This window comes from Ptychodera flava (assembly GCF_041260155.1).
Source record: "Ptychodera flava strain L36383 chromosome 23 unlocalized genomic scaffold, AS_Pfla_20210202 Scaffold_23__1_contigs__length_28996876_pilon, whole genome shotgun sequence".
Lineage (NCBI taxonomy): Eukaryota > Metazoa > Hemichordata > Enteropneusta > Ptychoderidae > Ptychodera > Ptychodera flava.
This window is the reverse complement of record NW_027248277.1, coordinates 17,431,624-17,457,771: the sequence shown is the minus strand read 5'-3', so window position 1 is coordinate 17,457,771 and position 26,148 is coordinate 17,431,624. Positions and strand designations below refer to the sequence as shown.

Genomic DNA, 26,148 nt, shown 5'->3' with positions numbered 1-26,148 from the left:
TGACGACGATCCGAAACAGCGCCCTCACATGTCGTCACAGACTGCCGCTGGTTCCCGCCCTTTGAACAAATCTTGGCAAGATGTACGAGTCAATATTTCCTTCACGTGCGTGGATATGAATAACCACGGCATAAATAAGCCATTAAAACGTGCTTTCTTGTTGAAATGCAGGGTCCCTGTCGACTTCTGCCACTAAATCACACAATTTATCGTTTCGGAGTGGAACTCGCTTCTTTGAGAAGTGACGGCCGGCGACCAGTTGGGTGACATTCGTCTGGCGATCTCTTACTCGGCACGTGTTGAATGAAACTATTGACATGAGTGAAGACGCGGCACGGTGAGATGCTGGCTTAACGGAAAAGAAGCCAGAGAATTACGATATTTGAGGTAAGATCATGCATCTATCCACCACGCATCATCCATTGTCTCTATACACCGATAACTATATCTAATATTGCACGCTACAAACCTATTTAAATTCAACGTATCCGAAGGCGCGATTTTTTTTATGTCTTGCTCTCGCTGTTTGCCGAATCAATTTCTTGGACGCGTGTGAATCGATTCCCCAACGAGTTTTAAATTAACTCGATTCAGCGAATCCTGTCAACTATCACAATGGAAAATCGACACCCAATGCATGGCAGTAATTACTGCTAACTTTTCATGTTAGTTGCTAATGTTTGCGCCGTAGATGGCGATTTGATTTAGATTTCTGAGAAATAAATGAATCGCCCTGGCGAGGAACTTAAGCGCGCAGATATTGTTACATCATATGTGTTTCAAAATGGCTGAAACCGTCTGGAGATTATCCGGACCTAAATTATCTTTTATTAATAGTAATGCATATTATCGATAAGTTGTAGTTTTCTAAAACGTTTGCATGTAAAGGAAATAGTTACTTCACAGATATAGCGAGTGTTTTAGGTTTAAAACGCGCACTGCAAAATCATTAAGTAAAATTTCACAATATAACGGAAAGTTTAAGTGCAATGTATGTTAGACTCGATATGGTACTATTTGTAACTTGCGATAAACGTAAAGTAAAATCATTATAAACCTGAACATTTGAGTACGAAGCAAGCTTGTTTGATCTACAAAGGTTTATAAAATTTATTCGGACTTTTTTCACCGAACGACATTTAAGTACAGTGACTTGTATGGGTTTATTACTCCCTCGCATGAAACTAACGGTAGCGAGAGTACACTTGAACGTCGTGTTTGTCTGACTCAGATAAGACGAGAAGAAGCCTACAAACATGTGACGGCAGTCAGGGATTGGTCGTTGCAAAGGTGGCCTTGTAAACGTTATGCAAATATAGAACGTATAGTATTTTCGATGTTTTTTTAATTCTCTTTGCGAGCTAGTGGCCGATTCTTTTCGTACATGTCCGCTGAGACTGTCTGTTACAAAAACCCACCAATCCAAAGAATATCAAATGGTTCGACTTGAATGCGCTTATCTTGAATGGAAAGCCATGAAAACGGATAAGTTGTCTTTTCAAAGTACAATGGCGATAGACTACTTTCAGTTCGTTACACTTCTGTCCCTATTCGCCATTCCTTAATGTAATGTCTCAAGTTGTAGCAGTAGAATGCACTCAGGGACAGATATTCGGACTTTCAAATTTTACTCTGCAATTGTTGGCAGATCGATCAACTGCGTGTGTCACTCATTTTGAAGACTGTGGAGTACATGAAGATTTCACCGTCCAGTTTTTTTTTGAAAATCGAAACGTCAATTTTTGTCACATAAATGTATATTTTATTGAGCCTTTTGTAGTGAAACGTACGAGATTTGAAATAAATATCCAGATACACGAAATAAAAGAAACGACAATAAAAACACTAAAGAAACCCCGCCAAACCCAGAAATTGTATCTTGAGTGCACCGTTGCAGTACGTAGATTCAAATATGAAATTTATCCACAAAAGTCATGGTACGTATTTCATCTTAAGTTTTTATCGTTCTTCCTAAATGGCACAAATTCACGTTGACATTTTTCTGCCTTCATTCTTTTGTTTTTAAATTACAAAATGTTGAATGCATGGCAGCCTCTGCCTCTGCGCATGATCTCTCCGATCACGTGACCATAGATTGTCTACTGGTGATCTCTCGGAGGCACCAGAATACTCTGCAGCATCCACGAATCGGGTTTGAGAACTTGTTCTTCCTACTCCGTTAGATAACCGACTCTTGCAAAGGTTGGGTCATTATTGGCTGAATTGGACAATCTTAAAATTTCTCACAGCGTTGCTTCTACAATTTTCGGACGGATATATATTTTCAGGATTGTTCCAATTCTCCAACCTTTCATGCAACATACTAACAGCATAAGAAAATAAGAAGACAAATATTTGTAAGCCGTCATTTCAAAACTTTTGCGAGATCTTTGCATTGATTCGCGTTATGCAATGGCACTTTACCGCGGACACTAAAGAAGCAGTGCGCGATTCGCGTCTACGATCGTGCGATCAGAATGCGGAAAACCCGACAATCGCGTTACACCCGCGCTTTTTAAATCCTTCATCACTGTTCAAATATTAAAGCCACGAATTCTCTGCCCGCTCTGATCGGATATTTGATGTTACAGCCAGCCTATGGACCGTCAGCAATAGCTCTGCACGACAGGGCTGTGTGTTACGGGCGTTATACGTGCTGCATTCATCGCCATTAAAGCTTTCCCCACAAAAGTAAAACATTACCGTTCACACTAATCCAAACTTCCCTACAAATATCCGAAGCGAAACAAACATTTTTATTAACACAAACAATCGGATAAGAATGAAGGATAACATATTCGAAACGAATCAAACACAAACTCGACACAAAAACATTTTGGATAGTTAGGTGGGGAGCCTCTTTCACATATTTTACAAAGTGACCCCAGGGAAGTGACTAGAGATGTTTCTCACTATACATCCAGCTATTCTTTAAAACCTAGTCCTTTCCAATTTGTAGAGACTGTAAGTTGTCATCCTCATTGTTGTTTTACAATCATGCAAAATTATGCATTTTATTGGATTGCATAAAGGTGCATAATATTCATGAGCCATTAAACCCTTTTATACGAGTGCATAAAAGATGCATACAGGCACCACCAATGACATCATGTTCACGCACCTTTATGCACTGCATAAAGGACAGGAGCTGACCAACTTTATGCAAATTTATGCAATTGCATAAAAAAGTTAAATATTGGATTTCATCCTGTGATAGATTTAGATTGGGTCAGTGGTTAATCATGGCACTGTCTGAAGCAGGAGTTAAACGTATTAATATTACTGTGGATGAAAACAATCCCGAACCAGGGGCGCTGGATTTAATGAAGACACTCAGACCTGAATGGATGGCCAAGACTATACAATTCAAGGTGACTAAATTTTAATTTTGCTGCGTTTCTCTTTCAAGCAGACACGAAAAGCCCAACTTCAAATCGATATCGCGTAACGCGACTCTACTTCGGCAGAGGCATTATTAATTTACTAAGATGTAACTACCGTAGATGAAAACGACAATTCTCCGCTCTGTGTTAAATTTATGTCCGCGCTGTCTTAAATTCATCTCCGCGCTGTGTAAAAAGCTCCGCGCCGTGTTAAATTTGTGTCCGCGCTTAGCTGCAATAATTGTAGCATTGGTTGTTGGTGGGGATTGGGCTTCTGTCGTGCGGCTCGTGCCTTGCCCCTTGGTTGGGGCAAGGCGCGAGCCGCACGACAGAAGCATTGGTTGTTGGTGGGGATTGGGCTTCTGTCGTGCGGCTCGTGCCTTGCCCCTTGGTTGGGGCAAGGCGCGAGCCGCACGACAGAAGCCCAATCCCCACCAACAACCAAGGCTACAATTATTGCAGCTAGTCCGCGCTGTGTAGAAATCTCCGCGCTGTCTTATATTTGTCTCCGCGGTGTGTTAAATCTATCTCCGCACTGTGTAAACTTGCTGATTTAATTCAGTATTTTTGTCCACAATATTTTGTTTTGCAATGGACACACCTAGAATTACAGCCATTATATGAGTACATTGTATTGTTATTGTACACAATTATATTTTTATTCAGCATTGAGCTCCTTTGTACACAATATGAATGAACTTCATATGTATACTTATTGTGCTCACAAGCTAAAACAATGAAGCTTCCTTTTGGTAGCTCCATGCTAATACTGGCCATTTAAATTACGGTGGTCAGGGTCATCGCCACAGCACACAAACCCGAGTGATGACTCTGGGCTTGACACAAACGCGATTGATATTTAACTAGTCAACTGTAAACTGGACCCAGGTCAACTTGACCCCGTACGTAAGTCAACTGACCCCAAAGATATTTTGCTAAAGCCCCCAGGCCCTGATCGATTTCACTCAAAACGTTTATTTTGGAGGTTATGATTTACTACTTGCAGTGACATTCTGGGACGTAATGAACGCAAATCAAAAACCGACCCCTGGGAACTCTTTGACTTTCTTCGTACAGGTGATCAAGATTAAATACATGTACATATCAAAATTTGTGAAACCTCTCAAATTAATTGATTTGTGTATGACACAAGGTCAGAATAAGTATGCCGTTCGGACAGCATTGGCAAATTAAGTATAACACACAGATCATCCTATAAATAATCATCAAATGTTACTTTACAAGATAACAAAATATTTAACAAAGTCACGCCGTAAAGCTCTTGCTTGTCAGAGTACACTTTGTCAATACTGTTTCAAACAACTGAGGCATATTCAAGTTTAGTTCTGACACAGTCCCTCTACCCACGTGGTTCTGATGAACGTTGTGTAAACCATGAGCAATGCATCCACAAGCCACTATGGCCAAAAGGCACCCCCTTTGGTACAGTAACAGCGTTCCAACTTTTTGCCAATCTTTTCCCGAATTTTTTTTTTAGCATGCCCAGTAGTTTTCAATCATCAGTGATAATAGAAACAACATGAGTTGAAAAATTAAATTGGTGTCTAGTGTCACCCCTAGATCGAGTGGGGTGCGGGATTGCTGGATAGCTGAATAGCTGAATAGCCCCGTAAATAGCTAGGTAGCTAATAGCTATGTTAGCAATAAGAATAGCTTATATTTAGCTGCTTGTGGCTATTTAAGCTATTATTAATTTCCACAGGACACTTTTAGCTGCTAATAAACGTAGTAGGTAGCTATTCAGCTAAAAATAATGATTGTAGGGCTGGCTATATAGCTATTCAAGCTATTAGCCGTTTTTAGCCGCTAATAGCCACTATTAGCTGGCTACCAGCTAAGAACTCCCGCGGTCCGAATGGGCTGGCTGTTGAGCTATTCAAGCTATTAGCCGTTTTTAGCCGCTTTTGGCTGTAATTAGCCAGTTATTAACTGGCTACTAGCTAACAACTCCCGAGGTCGGAATGGCTGGCTATTGAGCTATTCAAGCTATTAGCTGTTATTAGCCAGCTATTAGCTGGCTACCAGCTAATCATTGGACACGTCTTAAAAGGCCTGACAACTACTTACAAAGGAAGTTACGGGCGTGACTTTCACTTAGGTGTAGAAAGAATTAGACATCACATGAATATACTGAATAAATATTGTAGAACCAAGAACGTAGTATTGAGTTCTGTATGGAAATATTTTCTTTCATGCAAGTATAAGTTTCTACTAACCACAGCACATGGCATTTTTTCTGCATTGAGAGCTAAAGAAATCACAAATTGTGCGTATTGAGGATTTCATTCAATGGCATGAAAAATTTTGTTGCAAAATGATCAGGCGAATCTTGCGATTTGTAGAACCATAGACCCTCGAGAAATGGTAGAACCAAGAAAATATATTAAGTCACATGGCTGGTTGACCGGTAGAGGAGTTATGGTCGATTAGTCTTTGTTTGAAAAGGTTTCATGTGATTGCTTGTGTCTGAAAAAGTTTCATGTGATTACATGGTAACGACATTCAGCAGAGGCTTTCTTAAAGCCGCACTTTTCAATCCCAGGTTCTCGCATTAGTGGAGTTCTCCTCCCAGTCAAACATTTGGCCAGTACGATGTTTGATTTCTATAACATTAATTACACAAACTGATCTCAACCTTTTGTCACCTTTTGCTAATCCTGCAAACAGAGTTTATACAAGCGTTTGATTGACGGTCGGTTCAAATCGCCAACGGTCATTGATTCCCCATCACAAACGCTCGAATTTCCTAAAAAATTGTCTTCAAGTCGCGTTAGACTTTGAATATAACCACAGAGTTCGATCGGCAGCAGCTTCGCGCTGACCGCTTGGCAGTCTGTCTGCATTTAGCGGCCGGGGAAAACTAAAAAGTGGCATTTTCTGGAGCGTGTGCCCGCATGTAGCCTGTTTGATGTCCACTTACACAGTGAACGCCGCCACAGCTTGGCGTCCTTTTAAAGGGAGGCTCCGCCTTTAAATACCTTTTTGCATTGTCTTTTGTTCAAAGACTTATTAAATATGCATGTCAGTTTGCAGCTGAACACAAAAGTTGTTTGCAGAAGACTTCCCACAACTGACAAGTACTTACATAGGAAGTTACACAAGCGTTTGGACGATCAGCTGTAGTTTTCGCTGGCCTCTGTATTAAATAGAAATGCTCTCTGCTACCTCCATGGTAGAACCAAGAAAATAATATCAAATGTCAGGTTACATTAGAAATACCTAATTGCATTGTGCATTTCTTGTCGAGCGGGGCTCTACGGAGGCAATGGTGAACATGGTAATTATTTTGTTTATTGTCTTTAAGTTTTAAGCGAAGGGTAAAATCACGCCAAAAGATCACACTGTACATGAGAATTGGTAATGTTTATGCCCACTTTACAGGTTTTAATAGATACTAATCCCGGAGACAAACATGAATGACTGATTACACAGGTTCTAAATCAGACAAAGAGCTGCGACGAGTAAGTTCATGTGGAAAAGCAGAAGCGCAGTTGCGAGATCACTTAGATCGGCAGTGGGAATAATTGGTGTAAATAAGAAGATATCGACAACAGGTGCTGCATTGCAATAGTATCGCACTGTAAGACATTGCGAGATTTCTCGAGTTTAAAAGTTTAAAAGTTCGTAAGCAAATGTTTGAAATGTAATTAAAAAGTCAGAAAATACACATACGCATCATGGGCCAGTGGATAGAGCAGTGGACTTACGATCACAGGATGGTGAGTTCGAGCCCCGGCATGGCCATGGTGTTGTGTCCTTGAGCAAGGCACTTTATTCCTCATTGCTCCTCCCCACCCAGGAGTGATGGGTACCTGGTAGGACAGTGGTTGTAATGTGTGTGTTTAGCTCTGCTGCGCTTATTGGCTGCACATGTGAGCTGTAGTTTGCTCCCCAGGGAGTTGAGTGGTATCATATTAGGTCCAGTGACCAGGGGTAATAATAATTGTAAAGCGCCTTGAGCACATGTACTTGTGGATATGTGCGCTATATAAGAACCCAATATTATTATTATTATTATTATGTCACCTCATTCGGCGGGTTGATGATGAGCGTATAAGTTCCAGGCAAGGCAATAGTTAATACGGGAAAAAATGACTGTGTTTTTGCATGAATAAGATTGATAAGAAAATAGCTGATAGCCAGCTAATAGCCAACTAGCATTGGCTAATAGCGGCTAAAAACGGCTATTGGCTTGAATAGCTGAATAGCCAAGGATTTTGGTATCAAATAAATAGCTGCTCAACAACCCCGAAGCACTATTAAGTTACCACCATGAGGTCCCAAACATAATAGCTGAATAGCCGCTAATTATCCCTTGAGTCGTTGCTGTAAACCCTCTTAGCTGCATAGCTGCTAAATATGTCAAAGCTGGCTATTTTGGCTATCCATCAATCCCACACCTTTATGCCTAGATCACTATAACTACAGTCCCTCAGAGGGCCTATGCTACAACTATAATCTGTCTCCAAATAGAGTGCATCAAAGTTATAAGGCCTTTCAATAGGCAATCTTTTCAAAGAAAGGCTGAGTACTACAAACTTGGCATAATTAAGGCGCATCTTCCATTTGTCACACCATGTGGACAATTGATATCCTCCTGTAACATTGAACAGTCATTCACACTATCTATTATCTTAAAGGCATTCGTTGTCGCTAGATTATCTCATCAGAAAATTTACCAACAAGATTATAATGTCTATGGAAAACAAAAGGCTATCACACTTCAATAATCCTCGTACAGACCAGAACAATCGCAATCCCAGGGATCGCCAGAAATGCCTTTAAACAGCTTCAGATCGTCTGCAACCTTAAAGGCGGAGCCTCCCTTTAAAACGACGCGAAGTTATGGCGGCGTTCACTGTGTAAGTGGACACCAAACAGGCAACACGCGGGCACACGCTCCAGAAAATGCCACTTTTTAGTTTCCCCGGCCGCAAAAACACAGACAGACTGCCAAGCTATCAGCGCGAAGCTGCTGGCGATCGAACTCTGTGGTTATCAAAGTCTAACGCGACTGGAAGACAACTTCTCTAGGAATTCAAGTGTTTATGGTGGCGAATCAACGACCGTTGGTGATTTGAACCGACCGTCAATCAAACGCTTGTATAAACTCTGTTTGCAGGATTAGCAAAATGTGACAAAAGGTTGAGATCAGTTTGTGTAATCAATGTTGTAGAAATCAAACATCGTACTGGCCAAGTGTTTGACTGGGAGGAGAACTCCACTAATGCGAGAACCTGGGATTGGAAAGTGCGGCTTGCCAAATAGGTCATTTAATGAATGTAACACAGTGATCCTAGTTGTGACACCTGCGGAACCCCTGACTTCCCTGAACCAGGGTTTGATCTACACCCTTAACATTAACTACCTTCGATCTATCAGTTCGTTAGCTTACAAACCAGTCAAGGAGGGCGTCTTGTATTCCATACTTACTAAGTGTGTTAACTAAATATTTATGATTTACTTCGACAAATGCCTTAGAAAAATCTGTATATTTGACATCCAACTGTTTTGCCTCATTAACAGCAATACGAGCTTCATTAAGCAAGACAGATAGATCAAGGATCGTCCCGACGAAAAAACCATTCTTTACATGGTTATATACTCGCCCTGGTATCATTTTCTCACACATTTTTGAAATAAGAGGGACACTTGGCGATAATTTCTTACGTTTGTTTTGCTACCCTTTTTGTGTATAGGTACTAGGTACAACCAAAGCTTTCTTCAGCTTTCGGGAAAACTCCCTCGTGGATTGACCGATTATATATGAAAGTTAGTGGAGAGGAAAAGTGAATCAGCACATTTCTAAACTATAGCTGGTAAATTGTCATCATCCATTGCTTTATGTTTATTCAGGACTTAAAGTTCTAACTTAACCTCTGACACAGAATAGTGAACCTAAGCAATGGATCATATATTGGGTTTCTAATTCAGGATTGGTATTAATGACATCATTTGTAAAAACAGATTCAAAAAGGTATTGAAAATATCGGCCTCTGAGCTTCCTCGTCACAAGGCTTATAGTACAAGGTATACGCGACTTTGTCTCTTTCATACAGGCTGTAGCAAAAGAGAAAAATCGCTTGGGTTGTTCTCGAGATCTCCTGCACCAGAAGCAACATAGTCATTGTATTTTATAGTTCACAGTTGGATTCATAGTGTGACATTCGTTTGGCTCCAAGAAAGAAATTTACTCAAATAGCCACACCTCCACCTCTTATTTCTCCGGGGTCTATCACGCCTGAACCATTGGAATTCATCAAGCAGTTCATGGTCTCCCATAAAAGGTATGAACGGGCTTCACTGTCATACACAGTGTCAGGATGGAGTTCGAAGAAAAATTACATGTAAAATCAAATTAAATTACTAAAACTGTGGAAGCTCTTGTGTGACTGTAGCATGACAACAGCTGACTCTTGGTCTGTACATATATCATAAGGAAGAAACAGAATGACCCTCAACACAAGTGGCTACTAATCAAAAATGATTCGAAGAGATAAACTTTTAATAGGAGGTAAACTTGTTCGGGGTTTAAGGTCGAGTTGACCTGAGGTCTAGTTGACTAGGGTCCAGTCGGTTTTAGAGTCCAGTTATCTTAACCGATCAATACGCCAAGGCTTCCTCAGAGCTTTATGTCAATTTCCTCATTACTCTGCATTCACAAAAAGAGTGAGGGGGCTGGAGGATTTCAGGGGGATTCGAAAATTTTGGGGTAGTCACGAAAAATAAAAAAGAAATTATAAATCTTGTATGAAAAAATAAACAAGTAGGCCTAATATCAGGGCAGACGCTGCAACTGTTGATAGCTATTTCAATATCTGTATGTATATTTGTCAAATACAGTTTCTTGCTGTCTCCCTAAAGCATGCTGAAACACGCAATGTTCAGTTTACACAGGTAGTGTTGAACATCGTCGAGCAGAACTGCCCATAACATATTTATATTTTCTTTGTGTGCATTCCTAATAAATATGCTATATCATAATTAGGGGATTTGAAAAAAATTGATCCGGAGGGACTTGAAAATTTTAGAGCATTTAGGGGACCTGAAAAAGAAGATATTTCAATCGCGATTCCTCCAGCCCTCCCTTCAGCGTTATTTGTGAGCGTAGCCTTATCCTTGCCACGGTTTTCCTACATACATGAACAGCAGGAGCCTTCATCGTTGGTATAAAGGACTTGACAATCGACGCCAATTAATAAAGGCAGCATAGATTAATTTTTTATAATTATGTTATTCACAAGGTAATACTGCCGATGTTTTAATTTGTAATTGACTTGAGTTTAGCTATCCATGCTGTAATAGTTACGTCATAGACCCAAAATATTTATTCTGCTGGGATTATTTCAGGGAACAAAACGTGCTGGGATTACTTCAGGGAACAAGACAATGATAACCCCAATCAAGATGTCGATACCTTTATATCATGACATGTCAATAAACCTTGTTAAACAAAAGATTTAACAGGCCAGCCACGCTTGGCGTAATCGTCCAACATCTATGATACACATTCGCATGCAGGTATATTATCCTGGTGTGACTGTCGAATTTTGAATCAAGAATCATCTAATACGATATCAATTTTTATTTTACATTTCAGGTGTTTACGGGTGGCATTTCGAATAAGTTGTTCGGTTGTTATTTGCCTGAAAATACACGTGACATGGTTTTAATTCGCGTTTACGGAAACAAATCAATATCGATGGTGGACAGAGCAAAAGAAATAGAAACCTTTCAGGTCTTATTCAAAGCCAAGTGTGGTCCTGAACTTCACTGTTGTTTCAATAATGGGATTTGTTATCAGTATGTCCCTGGTGAGACAATAGATTCAGACATGGTTAAGTCGGAGAAAATATATCCGTGAGTATTCGAAAATGTTCTGCATCAGTGTTTCAAATTGGTATCATTGGGTGGGTACTTTAACAATGCTCAATGTTATGCTCTTTTCACTTTCCAAAAAAACTATGATTACAAAATTAAACAATTTAAATAGATAGTATCAATAACTCAACAGTTTAACTATCACGACGATCAACATATTCCTAATCAACAGTAAAAGTGTCCCATGATTTTAGGTGCATTTTTGAGTTTTGAATTGTATTCTCTGTCAAAGCACAATCCCATACACTTCAAGATTAGCTTTTATATGAAAAAAGCTGTAGCAATTGAGACACTGCTTAGTTAAAAATTAACACTTATTAGACACTCATGTGCTGATATTTGAAGAAATTGTACATTAGCAAATATATCACAAGAGTAAATTTTATTGAATGAGCAAATGCATCAAGTTAATTTTGGTAAGCCTGTTACGCTAGTTTTGCAATTGAGCGGTCTGAAGGTCACAGGAAGCAAATCTTGGATGCAAAATAAAGGTCAACAGTGATTGAAGCTTTGTGACGAACAGACCAACGATGAATGCATGAAGGTATTTATATGAAGTCTTGGTGTATTTCCCAGGTTAATTGCCAATAAAATGGCAAACTGCACACACTTAAACCGGAAAATGGTAAGCAGATTTTAAATGCTGGATTATTCCCAATTATGAAAAAATTCTATCAGATGATTCCAAGGGAGTTTGAAAATGAAGAGGTGAACAGAAGGTATAATCCATGATTTGTACTATTCACGATATCCTTCGGTAATTCTATAGACTTCTATTTCGGAGAATTAGGAATGACAGATATTTCAACAGAAGATAAAAATATCAGCAGTCTGAGAGCGGAAGAGAAAAAATTGCAGAGAAGACCCAAGTGATGGGAGAGAATGATGAAACAGAACAGAAAGAGGCAAACAAGCGGAAAAAATCTGATAGAGAAAATTTATAAACCCGCGAATGATAAATGATGATAAATCATAAATGACGAGTTATATCTTGGAATTTGCGACTTAACTTTATAGTTAGCGTTCCTCCTTATACATATGTCGGTGAATATCCTTCATTCCTCTGTTGTCGATCCCAGTTTGTGTACTTTCGCGTATTAATTTTTGTAAAAGTCCCCACAGCGACAGGCCCACAAGTGCATTTTCGCTATCCCCTGCCTGTATATCATCCCTTCACACACAGGTTTCAAGAAAATATTCCGAGCTATGACCAACTTGGAAAGGAGATTGAAGAGTTGGAGACAAAGTTGGTTCCATTGAATTCACCAATTGTGTTCTGTCATAATGATTTATCATCTGGAAATATAGTGTACGACGAACAAACTGGTAAGTGAAATAATTATCGATTTGCATAAACCTATCAAATATCTAATATTAGTAATACATTTCGTTAGTCCATCCATCCATTCATTTAGTTAGTCATTCATTCTGTCAGTCATTCTGTCAGTCATTCTGTCATTGATTCATCCATCCATTCATTCATTTAGTCAGTCAGTCATTCAGTCAGTCATTCTGTCATTCATTCATCCATCCATTCATTCATTCAGTTAGTCAGTCAGTCAGTCATTCTGTCAGTCATTCTGTCATTCATTCATGCATCCATTCATTCATTCAGTTAGTCATTCTGTCATTCTGTCAGTCATTCTGTCAGTCATTCTATCATTCATTCATCCATCCATTCATTCATTCAGTTAGTCAGTCAGTCTGTCAGTCATTCTGTCATTCATTCATCCATCCATCCATTCATTCAGGTAGTCAGTCAGTCATTCTGTCATTCATTCATCCATCCATTCATTCATTCAGTTAGTCAGTCAGTCAGTCATTCTGTCAGTCATTCTGTCATTCATTCATCCATCCATTCATTCATTCAGTTAGTCATTCTGTCATTCTGTCAGTCATTCTGTCAGTCATTCTATCATTCATTCATCCATCCATTCATTCATTCAGTTAGTCAGTCAGTCTGTCAGTCATTCTGTCATTCATTCATCCATCCATCCATTCATTCAGTTAGTCAGTCATTCAGTCAGTCATTCTGTCATTCATCCATCCATCCATCCATTCATTCAGTTAGTCAGTCATTCAGTCAGTCATTCTGTCATTCATCCATCCATCCATCCATTCATTCAGTTAGTCAGTCATTCTGTCAGTCATTCTGTCATTCATTCATCCATCCATTCATTCATTTAGTCAGTCAGTCAGTCATTCAGTCAGTCATTCTGTCATTCATTCATTCATCCATTCATTCATTTAGTCAGTCAGTCATTCTGTCAGTCATTCTGTCATTCATTCATTTAGTCAGTCAGTCATTCTGTCAGTCATTCTGTCATTCATCCATCCATCCATTCATTCATTCATTCATTCAGTTAGTCAGTCATTCAGTCAGTCATTCTGTCAGTCATTCTGTCATTCATTCATTCATCCATCCATCCATTCATTTAGTCAGTCAGTCATTCTGTCAGTCATTCTGTCATTCATTCATCCATCCATTCATTCATTCAGTTAGTCAGTCAGTCAGTCAGTCATTCTGTCATTGATTCATCCATCCATTCATTCATTCATTCATTCATTCATTCATTCAGTTAGTCAGTCATTCAGTCAGTCATTCTGTCATTGATTCATCCATCCATTCATTCATTCATTCATTCAGTTAGTAAGTCAGTCAGTCAGTCAGTCAGTCATTCTGTCATTGATTCATCCATCCATTCATTCATTCATTCATTCATTCATTCAGTTAGTCAGTCATTCAGTCAGTCATTCTGTCATTGATTCATCCATCCATTCATTCATTCATTCATTCAGTTAGTCAGTCATTCTGTCAGTCATTCTGTCATTCATCCATCCATCATTCATTCATTCATTAAGAGTACTGTTTATTCTTGATGTACGAAGATGCTATGTATTTTTTTTCAGCCAGTATTCCCATAAGTCCTGAAATTTCTATGGTGTGGTTTAAAACAATAAAGCAGTCAACAGTTAAAGGGGAAGTTCACCAAGTTCACGGGTATAGCCCCGCATTGTCCATTCACAGCAACACAGTAGTGAACAGCAACACAGAATCGGACAGTGTACAGTTTATTATAAGTGATTTATCGTTTATGCAAGGATACTAAGTACTAACAAAAGTTATGTAAATACGCACAGCCTGGTTTGCACGTGGGTGAGTGGACAATACCATACCCATGGGAAGATGTCCCTTCCATATCAGGTGATGCAAGCTCCAAGCTTGGGGCTATTTTCCCATGATTCAAATTACATGGGCAATTTCCTGTACTATTTTTATCAGTTTTTGTAAAAAATCGCGCGAGTTATAAATAGCGAAAATAGGTTTTCCGGGGTAAGCAACCATAAAGCTAGCACATATGTTAAAATCATCCTTGGTGAACTTCCCCTTTAAAAAAGTTACTCAGTCAACAGTTAAGAAATCACAGATTAGCAAGTCATTTGTGAAACGCACTAAACCATTCTTCGAACTTTCCTAAATAAAACTTTCATCCATTCCCTTACCAAATCAAGAATAAAAATCAGGGGTCACCTAGCTAAGTTTTTCTCAAGAGAAACAAATTACCTAACATTAAGCGCTCTTTGAAAGTCAAAATGGCCGCTATCTCTTTGTAAACTATATATGAAAAAAATGAAATTTGAAAAACTATGACAAGATTTTTCTTACTCCAGGAGCGTTAAAATGAGTCCCAACAAGCAGTAGGCCAGGAAAGAATCATAAATATTTGAGAGTTTTAATAGCTGTCCCCAAGGTGCATTTCTCATCTAATCTAGTGTCTGCCGTACTTAAATGTTTGTTTGTATGATAATCAAGAACTCGGCCCATAGAAAACACCTTTGGCATCGTATTTATGCTTTTCTAATTAATAGACACGTTTGACGTGACATTATTCAGATGAATATCACAAAATTAATTTGAAATCATAAAAAGATTCCAACCACTCCAACATTCAAAATTATCAAAACAAGAGAAAATAAGAAATCTGATTTGTAGCAGACTAACAGATACTAACAATGAATTGCCATTGTATAAAGCACCGAAAACTACGAAAGGAAACTTCTTACGAAAGTTACGCTGAATACCAGCAAATCACTCAAATGTACTTACTTAAAATATTTGTATTTCAGAAGATATTGCGTTCATCGATTTTGATGAAACGTTTTTCAACTACCAGGGTTTTGACATTGGTAACCATTTCTGTGAGTTTGCTGGTAAGATTCAAAAAAATTAGATTTCATTTACCTTCATTCATTCGGTTTTCTTTGACAATGTAAAGAGACGTTCTTAGATTTACGTTCCATTCCTTGACCACATCTCATGAACACCTTTAAACCCCCCTTTTTAACAATTATCAGCCTGTTCTTACAGGACGCAAAATTTTTAAGAGATTTTTCTTGCAGTATTTGTGTAGTATTTGTGTAATTTCATTTGTCGATATACTCCTACAGTCGCATAGCTATTCACCGACGAATTTTGTGTTTATCATAACTTCACACAACATCGAGCAAATTTGCTCTGATGTTATGATATTGTGTGTGAGCTATACTTGCTATACCCAATATTTCAATATGTCATTTTACTCTCGTATTATTTTATGACAGAAGCGCTTAAATTTACCAATAGAGATTCATTCTCGTTGGTAAAAATGTACATACCGAAAACATGGTCCGTGGTACATATAGCATATCATTTGGCTGTTTCTTTCCAGGAGTTCATGTGATGGACTTCGACAACTACCCACAGAAGGAATTTCAACTCAAATGGTTGAAAACGTACCTTAGCGATTGGTATACACTCTCTGGAGTCAACAAAGATGTCACAGACGAGGACGTGGAAAAGCTATACGTCGTTGTCAATAAATTTGCCTTGGTAGGTGGGCAGAGTTCAGTACAATATTTCGGTGGCAATTTTGCACTTCTTTTCATAATTTATGTAAGCTTATAGACGAGTAGTCTTCTTGTATATCAATGGTGTGATACTTAAGTACCAACATGCGAATGTCACGTCATGATGGGACTAGTGCCAGATATCGGTAACCTTTGGTCTTCCAGATCAAATTTCATGCCAAAACAATGCATCTGGAAATTGAAAAGTTAAAGACACTGTTCGCGATCCCTGGGATCGCCTTTGTTCTTGTCTGTAAGAGGATACTGGAGGTGTGATAGCCTTTTGTGTTCCATTGAAAGTGTAATCTGCTTGGTAAATTTTCTGATGAGACAATCTGGTGCCAACACAAGCCTTTCAACTGGCCATAACCCCTCTGTCCTTTAGATCACACCACGGAACAAGTTCATATGCAAGCTTACTTCATTGCTGACTGATGTTAGACGGGGGTTAAACGTGTTTTTTTCGATAGTTGACGGGCCCTACATACATACATACATACATACATACATACATACATACATACATACATGCATGCATGCATGCATGCATGCATGCATACATGCATACATACATACATACATACATACATACATACATACATACATACATACATACATACATACATACATACATACATACATACATACATACATACATACATACATACAGACAGACAGACAGACAGACAGACAGACAGACAGACAGACAGACAGACAGACAGACAGACAGGCAGGCAGGCAGGCAGGCAGGCAGGCACGCACGCACACACACACACACACACACACACACACACACAAACAAAAACACGCACGCACATATGTACCTACGTACTTGTTGTAGTTTATTGCAAACTTAAGGAAGGTATTTCTGGTTTCTCGGTAATATTACTCAGAAAATATGGGTACTAAAAGCAGACAGTCACTAAACAAACAGCCACAATACTATACATATACGATCTAGCGCTCCAGTTTAAAAGAATGTTCAAGAATGATTGTGTAAGTTTTGCTGGTAAATATTGTCGTATCATACGGTTACTTGGACAGAACAAGGTTTTATATCACTATCTTAATATTAAGCATTACGACAGTTTACTGCAGTGAGTAAAGATTGATATTTGCGTATTTATGGACAACATTGTGGATTGTTCACTTTGTAAACTGACCATATGTTGAAATTGAATTTGCTTGACCAATACTTGATCTCCACAGACATTTGGGCTTCATAGGGCTTTCAACAGGACTGTACCTATATTATTTAGTTTTGTGTTACAGAGGTGTTAATTAATTTGAATAACACTTTTGGGTATGAAGTTACGCAGCTTATACATGTATATTGATATTTCTTATCAATGTTGAGCAAATTGTAGGTCAGTGTTTCAAAATGTTTAAGCTGCGATCGTTGTCTTATTTCAACATTAATAACGTCGTAAAAACAATATCACAGATAATATATGTCATTTAACAATTTGTGTGACGTATTTCATTTATTTTACACATTTCATTTATTCTGATTTAATTTGGTTTTTTTTCTTAGGCTGCTCATTTTTATTGCGTACTTTGGGGTTTGAAACAGATAGTGCATTCCACCATTGACTTTGATTATCTCGGGTAAGTTACTGTAATGTGTGCCACTACTTGCCACTACTTGAAAATGTTGAAATACACAAAAGCAACATGTTTACTCTGTTTTCTTGTCAGTTTATAAGTTAAATGTGCGCCACTTCACAAATAGGAATTATTTCCTTTTTTTAGCAACTTTTTGAATGTCACACAATCTTACCTTCGATTCATCATATCCTGTTGTAAAGTGGATTGTGAAATTATTTCACAGATTAATTGCTAGGCTTTCCAATTCCATTGTGGAATACAGAAAGCAGTTGATTTAACATTGATTTAAGTTGATTTAAGCAGTTGATTTAAGTTGCTACAGGGAGGGTGAGTTATCTGAACATGAATTTGTCCTTTGAGTATTGCCAATGATAGGAATCATGTCGAATATGATTGAAATATCGTCAGGAAACGTCACATTTTCATTTACATTTGATAAGTCTTCGCCAATCAATTATGAAACTGCGGGATCTTTTAAATATTATATGTCGCTTCCTAAATTTTTATTCTAGCCGGTATGTTTTCCAGAATCAAACAATGGAGTTAAAGTCAACGAGAGGATCTGTAATAGCAAGCAGTATACTTTTACTTTACAATCTTAAGCTCGTAAGTTCTTTAAATGTGATACATCTTCAAGATTCTTATAATTTCTTTTATCTTAATAGGTTTTCAATCCAAAAATTTGGCGAATACTTCCGCAGGAAGCAGGAGTTTTTAGCATTGCAGATGCCAAGTGACTTAAACCTATAACAAATCGCAGCCCTCGATTCGGCCAACCTTGGTGAAAATAAGAAAGAAACAAAGATCTGTTATCAATTTTAAAGGGCATTATTGCACTAGTATCGATGAAAGATGAAGTTTTCAAAGGAAACGAGACAAACCTCCCATGTATTCCAGACCACTATGATTGACAATACGAAAGGTATAAGTGCAAATGAAAGGCCTATCCGTACATCTGTACATCTTTTCGCATGACGAGCGACCATAAGTTTGATTAGAAAGAAGTGTAACTTCATGTAAATCACCAGATTTCCTGGCTTTACCTTTTTCTCCCGTTTTCAAAATTTCAATAAATTTTAACTCCACTTTGGCAGGGCACAATTTTATAGTATTACCACGTAATGTTATTTAAATGCTATTGTTACGACAGAAAAGGCGGCGAAGTCTGCAATTTTCTGTAAAATAAATTAAAAAAATAATTATACTAAGTCTAAGTACAAATTAAAGAATTACAGCAGCCTTAATGAGGTCTGAACCGTGCAGTGTTCACATAGAAAGATCTAGCGTTAAGGGCTTGAAAAGAATATTGACGTGAAATCCGAAAAAAAGTCTTGTGAAAATCTGTGCCGTCCCGTATTTATAATGCAAAGAAACTATCCAGAAATCGCTAGAAAATCATACACTTTCCATTGATATGCTAATAACGGTTCTAAAAATATCTTCATTTGTAGTAACCATGACCTTCTTAGAACGTTCTAGACTATGGTCATTGGAGAGAATGACCTACATAACACACTGTAACAAAACGACAATTTTGTTTGGCATTAAAGTTCTTACATTTGAATTCGAGTAATTTCAATTTGTTCATGTTCTCCCACCCAACTGTTTTAGAATGAGATAGATAATACAAAAATAAACAGAATTTTCGGTTTTTCTACAAATAGTCGTTTCATATGAGGTATTAAATTTCATGTAGTATCAAGGTTTGGATCAAAATCAATTTTATCATTAATTCCAAAGTTGACGTTTTCTACCCCAAATATGTACCCCGTCAAGTAAACTCTCGCTACCTTTACTAAGAAATTTGCATGCCACCTTTGATAAGAAACATTTGTTCGAAAACAGTGTCTTTTATGTAACTGCAACGCCACCTTAAGGACAAAGCTCTACACTTCTGTAGAGAAAATTAAAGTTTCCTTTTTCGTACTTTTTTCGGGATACATAACATCAGATACATATTGTTATTGGGTGAGCTTTTATGTCAAGATTTTGTTACTTGGGCGCAGGTAAGCCAAAATTTCTGTGTTAGAGAGGGGGTTACCCATATTCATCATGGGTGGCTGGGGTGACTCAAAATTTCGGAGTTTCTAGTGTATTTCCTCCGATCCCCAGGCCGTAAATAATGACGGCTCCCTAAACAGCTGTGTACGCCTGAGTCAGAATGATCTGGACCAGTATACACGGCTGATATCTCTGCCAAAATTAAAAACAAGATGAAGGGCAAAGTGAAAAACCAAGGCCTTGTCGGGCCTAGTTGGGCCCTCTAGGCTGGCGATCTAAAATTTAAAGTAAGTCCGTATGACACGCTTATCAAGAAGAGAAAATATGAATGATCGTTAGGTTGGTACATGATCGTCTTTATTTCATCTCTGATATTTGTAAATTGTGGATCGATTCCCTGTACCTTTGATTTTGTCTTTCTCTACCAACACAGAAAACATTTTTGTTATGCTCTAAGAAAAAATTTCCTACTCGTGAAATAAGAATTATATGGACTGATTTAGACCAAAATAAAGTGAAATAAATAAATAAACGCAGACACGTTTTGATGGTATAAATCAGCATGTGTCACAGGCAACAAAGTTAGACAGCACGCCCCAAATCAGTCTGACAAATGATTTATACGAGGGAAGGTAGTGGGAAGAATGAAAGATTATCAAAACTTTATTTGTTTCTGACATTAGGTTGGCACGTGGAGGGTAACAGGTAATTGTAATTCTGGTAATTGTAACTGGGGTAATTCTTTAGCGTTGTACAGCAAACACGTTGGAAATTCCCGCAGAGACCATAGGCGGCCCAGACACTATTAATAAGCTTGTTATTGAGTTTTCTCAGTTTTCTCTATCAGTTCCTCTCCTTTCTTCATGCTGAGACTGATCAAAGTAAATAAAATCATAGAGGGACTGTGATAAAATAAATGACTATTATATAACCTAACCTAGCCCTTTGACTCTTTATTTATTTTACACCCCATTACAAGGACGTTTATCTCTCATATACACATCTTGTGATTAATTAGTCAAAACAACTAATTATGCTAATCCGTGGACTTATCAGGGATTTTATGAGTTGGTCCACATCTCGACAGATAGGAAAGGTTACTAAAACAGGAAGGTAAGAACACCGTCCCTCCACCCACGGAGGGACGGTGGTAAGAAGCTCTCCTGAAATGTGTCCAGAAATTACCCAATTGCGGCCAGTCATGACCATTAATCCAAAATTTACTGCAGCCAATGTATTTCGATGGCCGAGGAGAGCCAGCTACTCTTATTTCAAACGTGTAAAAGGTCGCGAACGGTGCAAACCCTGCCAGTGCCTTACGTGCAGTTCATGACATGAGGACATCCGTAAAGCAGGACGTCGGAAGGTAAACCCTCTGACCTTTACGATCTTTATATGTGGGCAAACTTGTAAACATATTTCCCAGAGACGAGTCTTATTTTGACTGGGGTAAGAGCATAGGGGTCGTACGAATGTCCGTTCCCGGTGTAGGGGCAGGGCTAGGGGTGTCTTGGGCTCAGCGTAGGTTTCTTCTTGCTATGGTTCATTTTATATTGATATGCAGTGTTCTCGCCAGGCCATTTTAGCGTAGCGGTCCCGCTACGCTTTTGCCTCTCCCCGCTACGCTTTGATTCTCCCCACTACGCTTTAAAATATTCCCGCCATCCTTTAGTCCTTTTTTCTCTCTAACACAATTTAGACCAAGTACACATAACCTTAACATAGAAACAGGTAGACATCGTTAAATGGGAGCAGAAAAACGTCTCTGCCCATGTTGCAAGAGTAACAAAATAGAAGATGAAATACACTTTTTACTCTTATGCCCATTATATAACAAAGAAAGAATACAAATCTTGCGTTTAAAAGACAAGAAATAAAGTTTAACTGAAACATTATTGAAATAATGACAAACAATGACACAGCTGTTTCTTTGGCAAAATTTATTTATTGTTGTTTTGAAAGAAAAAAAATTATATTATTTCTAAGTGAATTTGGAAGTTTTTCTCTTTCTTTTTGACTTGTTGAACTTGAAGTTGAATATCTTTATTGTATGTGCTAATATGCTAGAGTGGCATACAGTTCAATAAAGATCAATTCTATTCAATTCTATTCACTATGCGTAGCCGTTGCATGCATTGTCTACACATTAGCGCTCACTGCAACTTTCAACCTGGTGAAAGAGTGGAAGGTGTGAAGTATGGTATGCATCAGATAAGTTGTCCGGAAGTGTTGAGAGGAACGTTAAAACAGTAGAAGAATCGGCTGGGTTGTTCACAAATTTCATTCCAGAACGACTGTTACGACCAACAAAGACCTTATACATCCATAAGCTTATGTATACATCGCGGACAAGTGTTCACAGAGGTAGGCGGTGTAGCAATAGCGGGGCCTTTGATCACAACGCAGTTGTACTGATGTACAAGTTATGGCTCTTGTATAGGGCAGATCTACTGATTTTAAGAACAACTTTAAAAGATGCATGCACACAAACAGTGTGAACTTGAATCATGAAATTTGGCACGTGGCATGCGGCATGTGGCCCGTGGCGCTTGAATTGGGCTTACTCGGTAACTCATTGTACACAGGGCACGCTGAAAGAAATTATACTCATCATCGATGTCACTCTGTTTACAAAAAATACATTGGCTGATGAAATCACTGTTTCTGTCTTACTCCTTATATCGCTGATGGAAGTACTCAGCATCAAATAAACGAGTGAATATTTGAATTTGCCCCATTACAGTTAAATGACTTATGGTTATGACTTATGCAGAAAAGATAGGGTAACAGGTATAGGAGGTGGGCTTCTTGCATTTGTGAAGTCACAAATTCTGTTCAAACGCAGGAAAGATCTTGAGTCCAATTCAGTAGAGATGATTGTTCTCGAACTTGAAATGAAAAGTGCACGCCCACTGATTGTAGTTGGAGTATACAGGCCACCCGCTTCATCTTTTTCAGTAGACATCGAAATTGAATCAGTTATTGAAACTCTTTATCTTGAAGATAAAGAAATTGTCGTCTTGGGAGATTTCAATTTTAACTTATTATCTCAGAATGGTAACAATCACTATATTTTTAAGTGTATGGATTCAATGAATTTTACACAGCTTGTCTCGGTTCCCACCAGACCAGTGTCGGGGACTCTCCTTGAACACGAGTATGTCAGTTGCCCACAGAATTTTTCATCTGTCTGTGTTGCTGAAGTTGGCCTATCTGATCATTATCCTGTTTTTGTTGTACGACGTTTGAATGCATGCTCCGATACCACTGGTTCCCATATTACGATTAAGTCAAGACAATTTCGTAATTTTATTCCCGAGCACTTTGTTGGAGATCTGGAATCTACCTCATGGCCAGATGTCCAAATGTCTGATGATGTCGATACCACTTTCAATAATTGGACTGACTCCTTCAGTCGTATTTGTAATGCGCATGCACCGATTATCACGAGACGTGTGAGTAGGATTAGGCAACCACCGTGGTTCTCTCCTGAAATTCTGGATCTTATTCGTGTCAGAGATTTCAATCTTGTGAAAGCCACTCGGTCCAAAACCCCAACGACTGGCTTGTGTATCGTTCGTTACGGAACAGGGTTGTCCATGCAATTACCTCTGCTAAGCGACGTCATTATCGTAGTGTCTTCATAAACAACCCTAATAACGCTTCTGTTCTTTGGCGTTCTGTTAATGATATTTTGTCCCGTGGTAACAGTCAGTCTCTCAGCTCAACTTTCTACCATGAAGGTAAGAGGCTGAAAAACCACGGGGATATCGCCAAGGCTTTCAATATTCATTTTACTAGCATCATTGATAAGTTTCGTCAGCATTTTGACAACACTCGTGATCTCAGTATAACCAAAGCTTGGGTTAACTCGTGCCATGGTAACTCTTCACCAAGCTTCCAAATTCCTCCTGTCACTGTTGACTTTGTGAAAAAGCATCTTTCTTTGCTCGATGAAAAGAAGTCTCCTGGTAATGATGAGCTCTCCTCAAAATTTCTGAAGATTGGTGCGTCGTGTATTGCTGATTGTGTTACCAGTATTTTTAATATGTCAATAACAAATGGGGTCTTCCCTACTTGTTATAATGTGCCCGTGTTGTTCCCATTCACAAGGGTGGTTCGAAAAGTGATGTAAACAACTATAGGCCAATTTCGATTTTGTCCTTCCTCTCTAAAATCCTGGTTTGATTGTTGAGTCCCAATCTGGCTTCAGAGAACATCACTCATGTCACACTGCTCTGATTAAACTGACGGATCATCTATTTTCGAACATTGATTCTGGTCTCTTCAATGGTTTATTATTTTTGGATCTACGTAAGGCCTTTGATCTGGTTGACCATGATATTCTCATGGATAAACTTGCTATTTATGGTGTTTCCGGGTCATCCCTCCGTTGGTTTCGCTCGTACCTGACAGACAGAACTCAGCTTGTTCAGTATCTTGGATGTGAGTCTGAGGTCTTGCCAATTGTTAGTGGCGTCCCTCAAGGGTCCATTCTCTTTTTGATTTTCATCAACGACTTTCCCCTTTGCCTTAACACGGGTGAGTTAGATATGTTCGCTGACGACCAGACTTTGTGTGTTTCAGGTAATAGCGTCGATGAAATTACTTCTCGTATGAACGATAATGTTGTCCCAATCTCATCGTGGGTTTCTAATAATGCTATGGTTGTCAACATAGAGAAAACTAAAAGTATGGTTATTGCTTCTTGCCCTAAAATTAGACATGTTACTAACGCTGAGGCCTCTATTTGTGTCACAATACAAGAAACAATATCTCCAATGTCTCTTCTCACATCCTTTTAGGCGTTTCAATTGATTCAACTTTAAGTTGGGATGTTCACGTTGATAACCTGTGTAAGAAACTTTCTACCAGAATTGGTATCCTTCGCAAACTACGTCCATTTGCCAATACGAGTACTTTTTTGGTTGTGTACAATGCACTTTTCCTTTCTTTAATTGATTATTGTCGCACTGTTTGGGGCAATACTTCGAAGTCGAATCTTCACCGTATTTACAAACTCCAGAAGAGGGCTGGAAGAGTAATTTTAGGGGTTGACATTAGTGTTCCCTCACGAACTATATTTCTAACTTTGCACTGGTTGCCGATTGACCTTCGTATTATCTATTTCACCGCATTATTGACATTCAAATCATTGGCCTTGCACCCTCTTATTTGAGTGTCGTTTTTTATCGAATTTCATCAAACACCCGTAATGCCAGTCATGGAAATTTGTGTGTTCCAAAATTTAAGACTACCACAGGTCAAAAGTCTTTCTCTTTTCGTGCTGCAAGTACTTGGAATACAATTCCCCCTGCGATTAGAAATACCTCAACTTTAGCCACTTTCAAAGTAAAGTTGCGAGATTATCTTATGACGAAGTTTACAAATGAGGGTTCAGCTTTAGATTAATTTATTTCTTTTTGTTGCAATGAAGATGTTACTCATCCTTATTTTGAACACTTACTGTATTTACATGTACATTGTATTTGCTATTTATACGCATGTACTTTTTTTCGAGCTCACAGAGGGCTCTGATGTAAATTACAATTTGTTTTGTAACTCAGATTACCCTCTTTAAATAAAGTCTAATAATAATAATAATAATATAATAATGATAAATATTTTTCAGGTTCAAGTAAACTTTTGAAACACTTTTCATGTTCTTAATTTTAGTTTGCTGCATACATACACACCACAGACACATATACATATATACATGTATGTTAATGCATATCTATCTACCTACCTACATATGGTACATACCTGCATGCACACATATACATGCATACATACCATCATGTAAATACAGATCTACCTACCTACCTACATACCTCCCAACACACACACACACAAACACACACACACACACACACACATACACACTCATATACATACATACAGTGCATGTCTATCTATCTACATACATACATATATACATACAGTGCATGCCGACCTATCTACATACATACATACATACATACATACATACATACATACATACATACATACATACATACATACATACATACATACATACATACATACATACATACATACATACATACATACATACATACATACATACATACATACATACATACATACATACATACATACATACATGCATACATGCATGCATGCATGCATGCATGCATGCATGCATGCATGCATGCATGTATGTATGTATGTATGTATGTATGTATGTATGTATGTATGTATGTATGTATGTAGATAGGTCGGCATGCACTGTATGTATATATGTATGTATGTAGATATGCATGCATGCATGCAATACATGTATGTATGTATGTATGTCTCGGACGTAACAAAGACGACCTTTAGTTACCTGTACACTTCAGTTTAT

General features: G+C 38.3%; 1 protein-coding gene across 3 annotated transcripts in view; it reads left to right on the top strand.

The window, feature by feature from the left end:
- Nucleotides 1–19,341, top strand: part of LOC139123519 (ethanolamine kinase 1-like) — a 28,487-nt gene extending 9,146 nt beyond the window's left edge. The window contains exons 1-8 of one of the 3 annotated variants that reach the window (XM_070689690.1): nucleotides 3,164–3,371; nucleotides 11,005–11,264; nucleotides 11,862–12,004; nucleotides 12,469–12,611; nucleotides 15,417–15,497; nucleotides 15,995–16,155; nucleotides 17,707–17,780; nucleotides 18,446–19,341. In XM_070689690.1, the coding sequence (XP_070545791.1) occupies nucleotides 11,946–12,004; nucleotides 12,469–12,611; nucleotides 15,417–15,497; nucleotides 15,995–16,155; nucleotides 17,707–17,780; nucleotides 18,446–18,530 (603 nt within the window). In that variant the 5' untranslated portion in view covers nucleotides 3,164–3,371; nucleotides 11,005–11,264; nucleotides 11,862–11,945 and the 3' untranslated portion in view covers nucleotides 18,531–19,341. Of the gene's footprint in view, nucleotides 1–3,163; nucleotides 3,372–11,004; nucleotides 11,265–11,861; nucleotides 12,005–12,468; nucleotides 12,612–15,413; nucleotides 15,498–15,994; nucleotides 16,156–17,706; nucleotides 17,781–18,445 lie in introns of those variants that run through there. The other 2 variants (XM_070689688.1, XM_070689689.1) reach the window with 2 other exon arrangements.
- The last annotated feature ends 6,807 nt before the right edge of the window (nucleotides 19,342–26,148 follow it).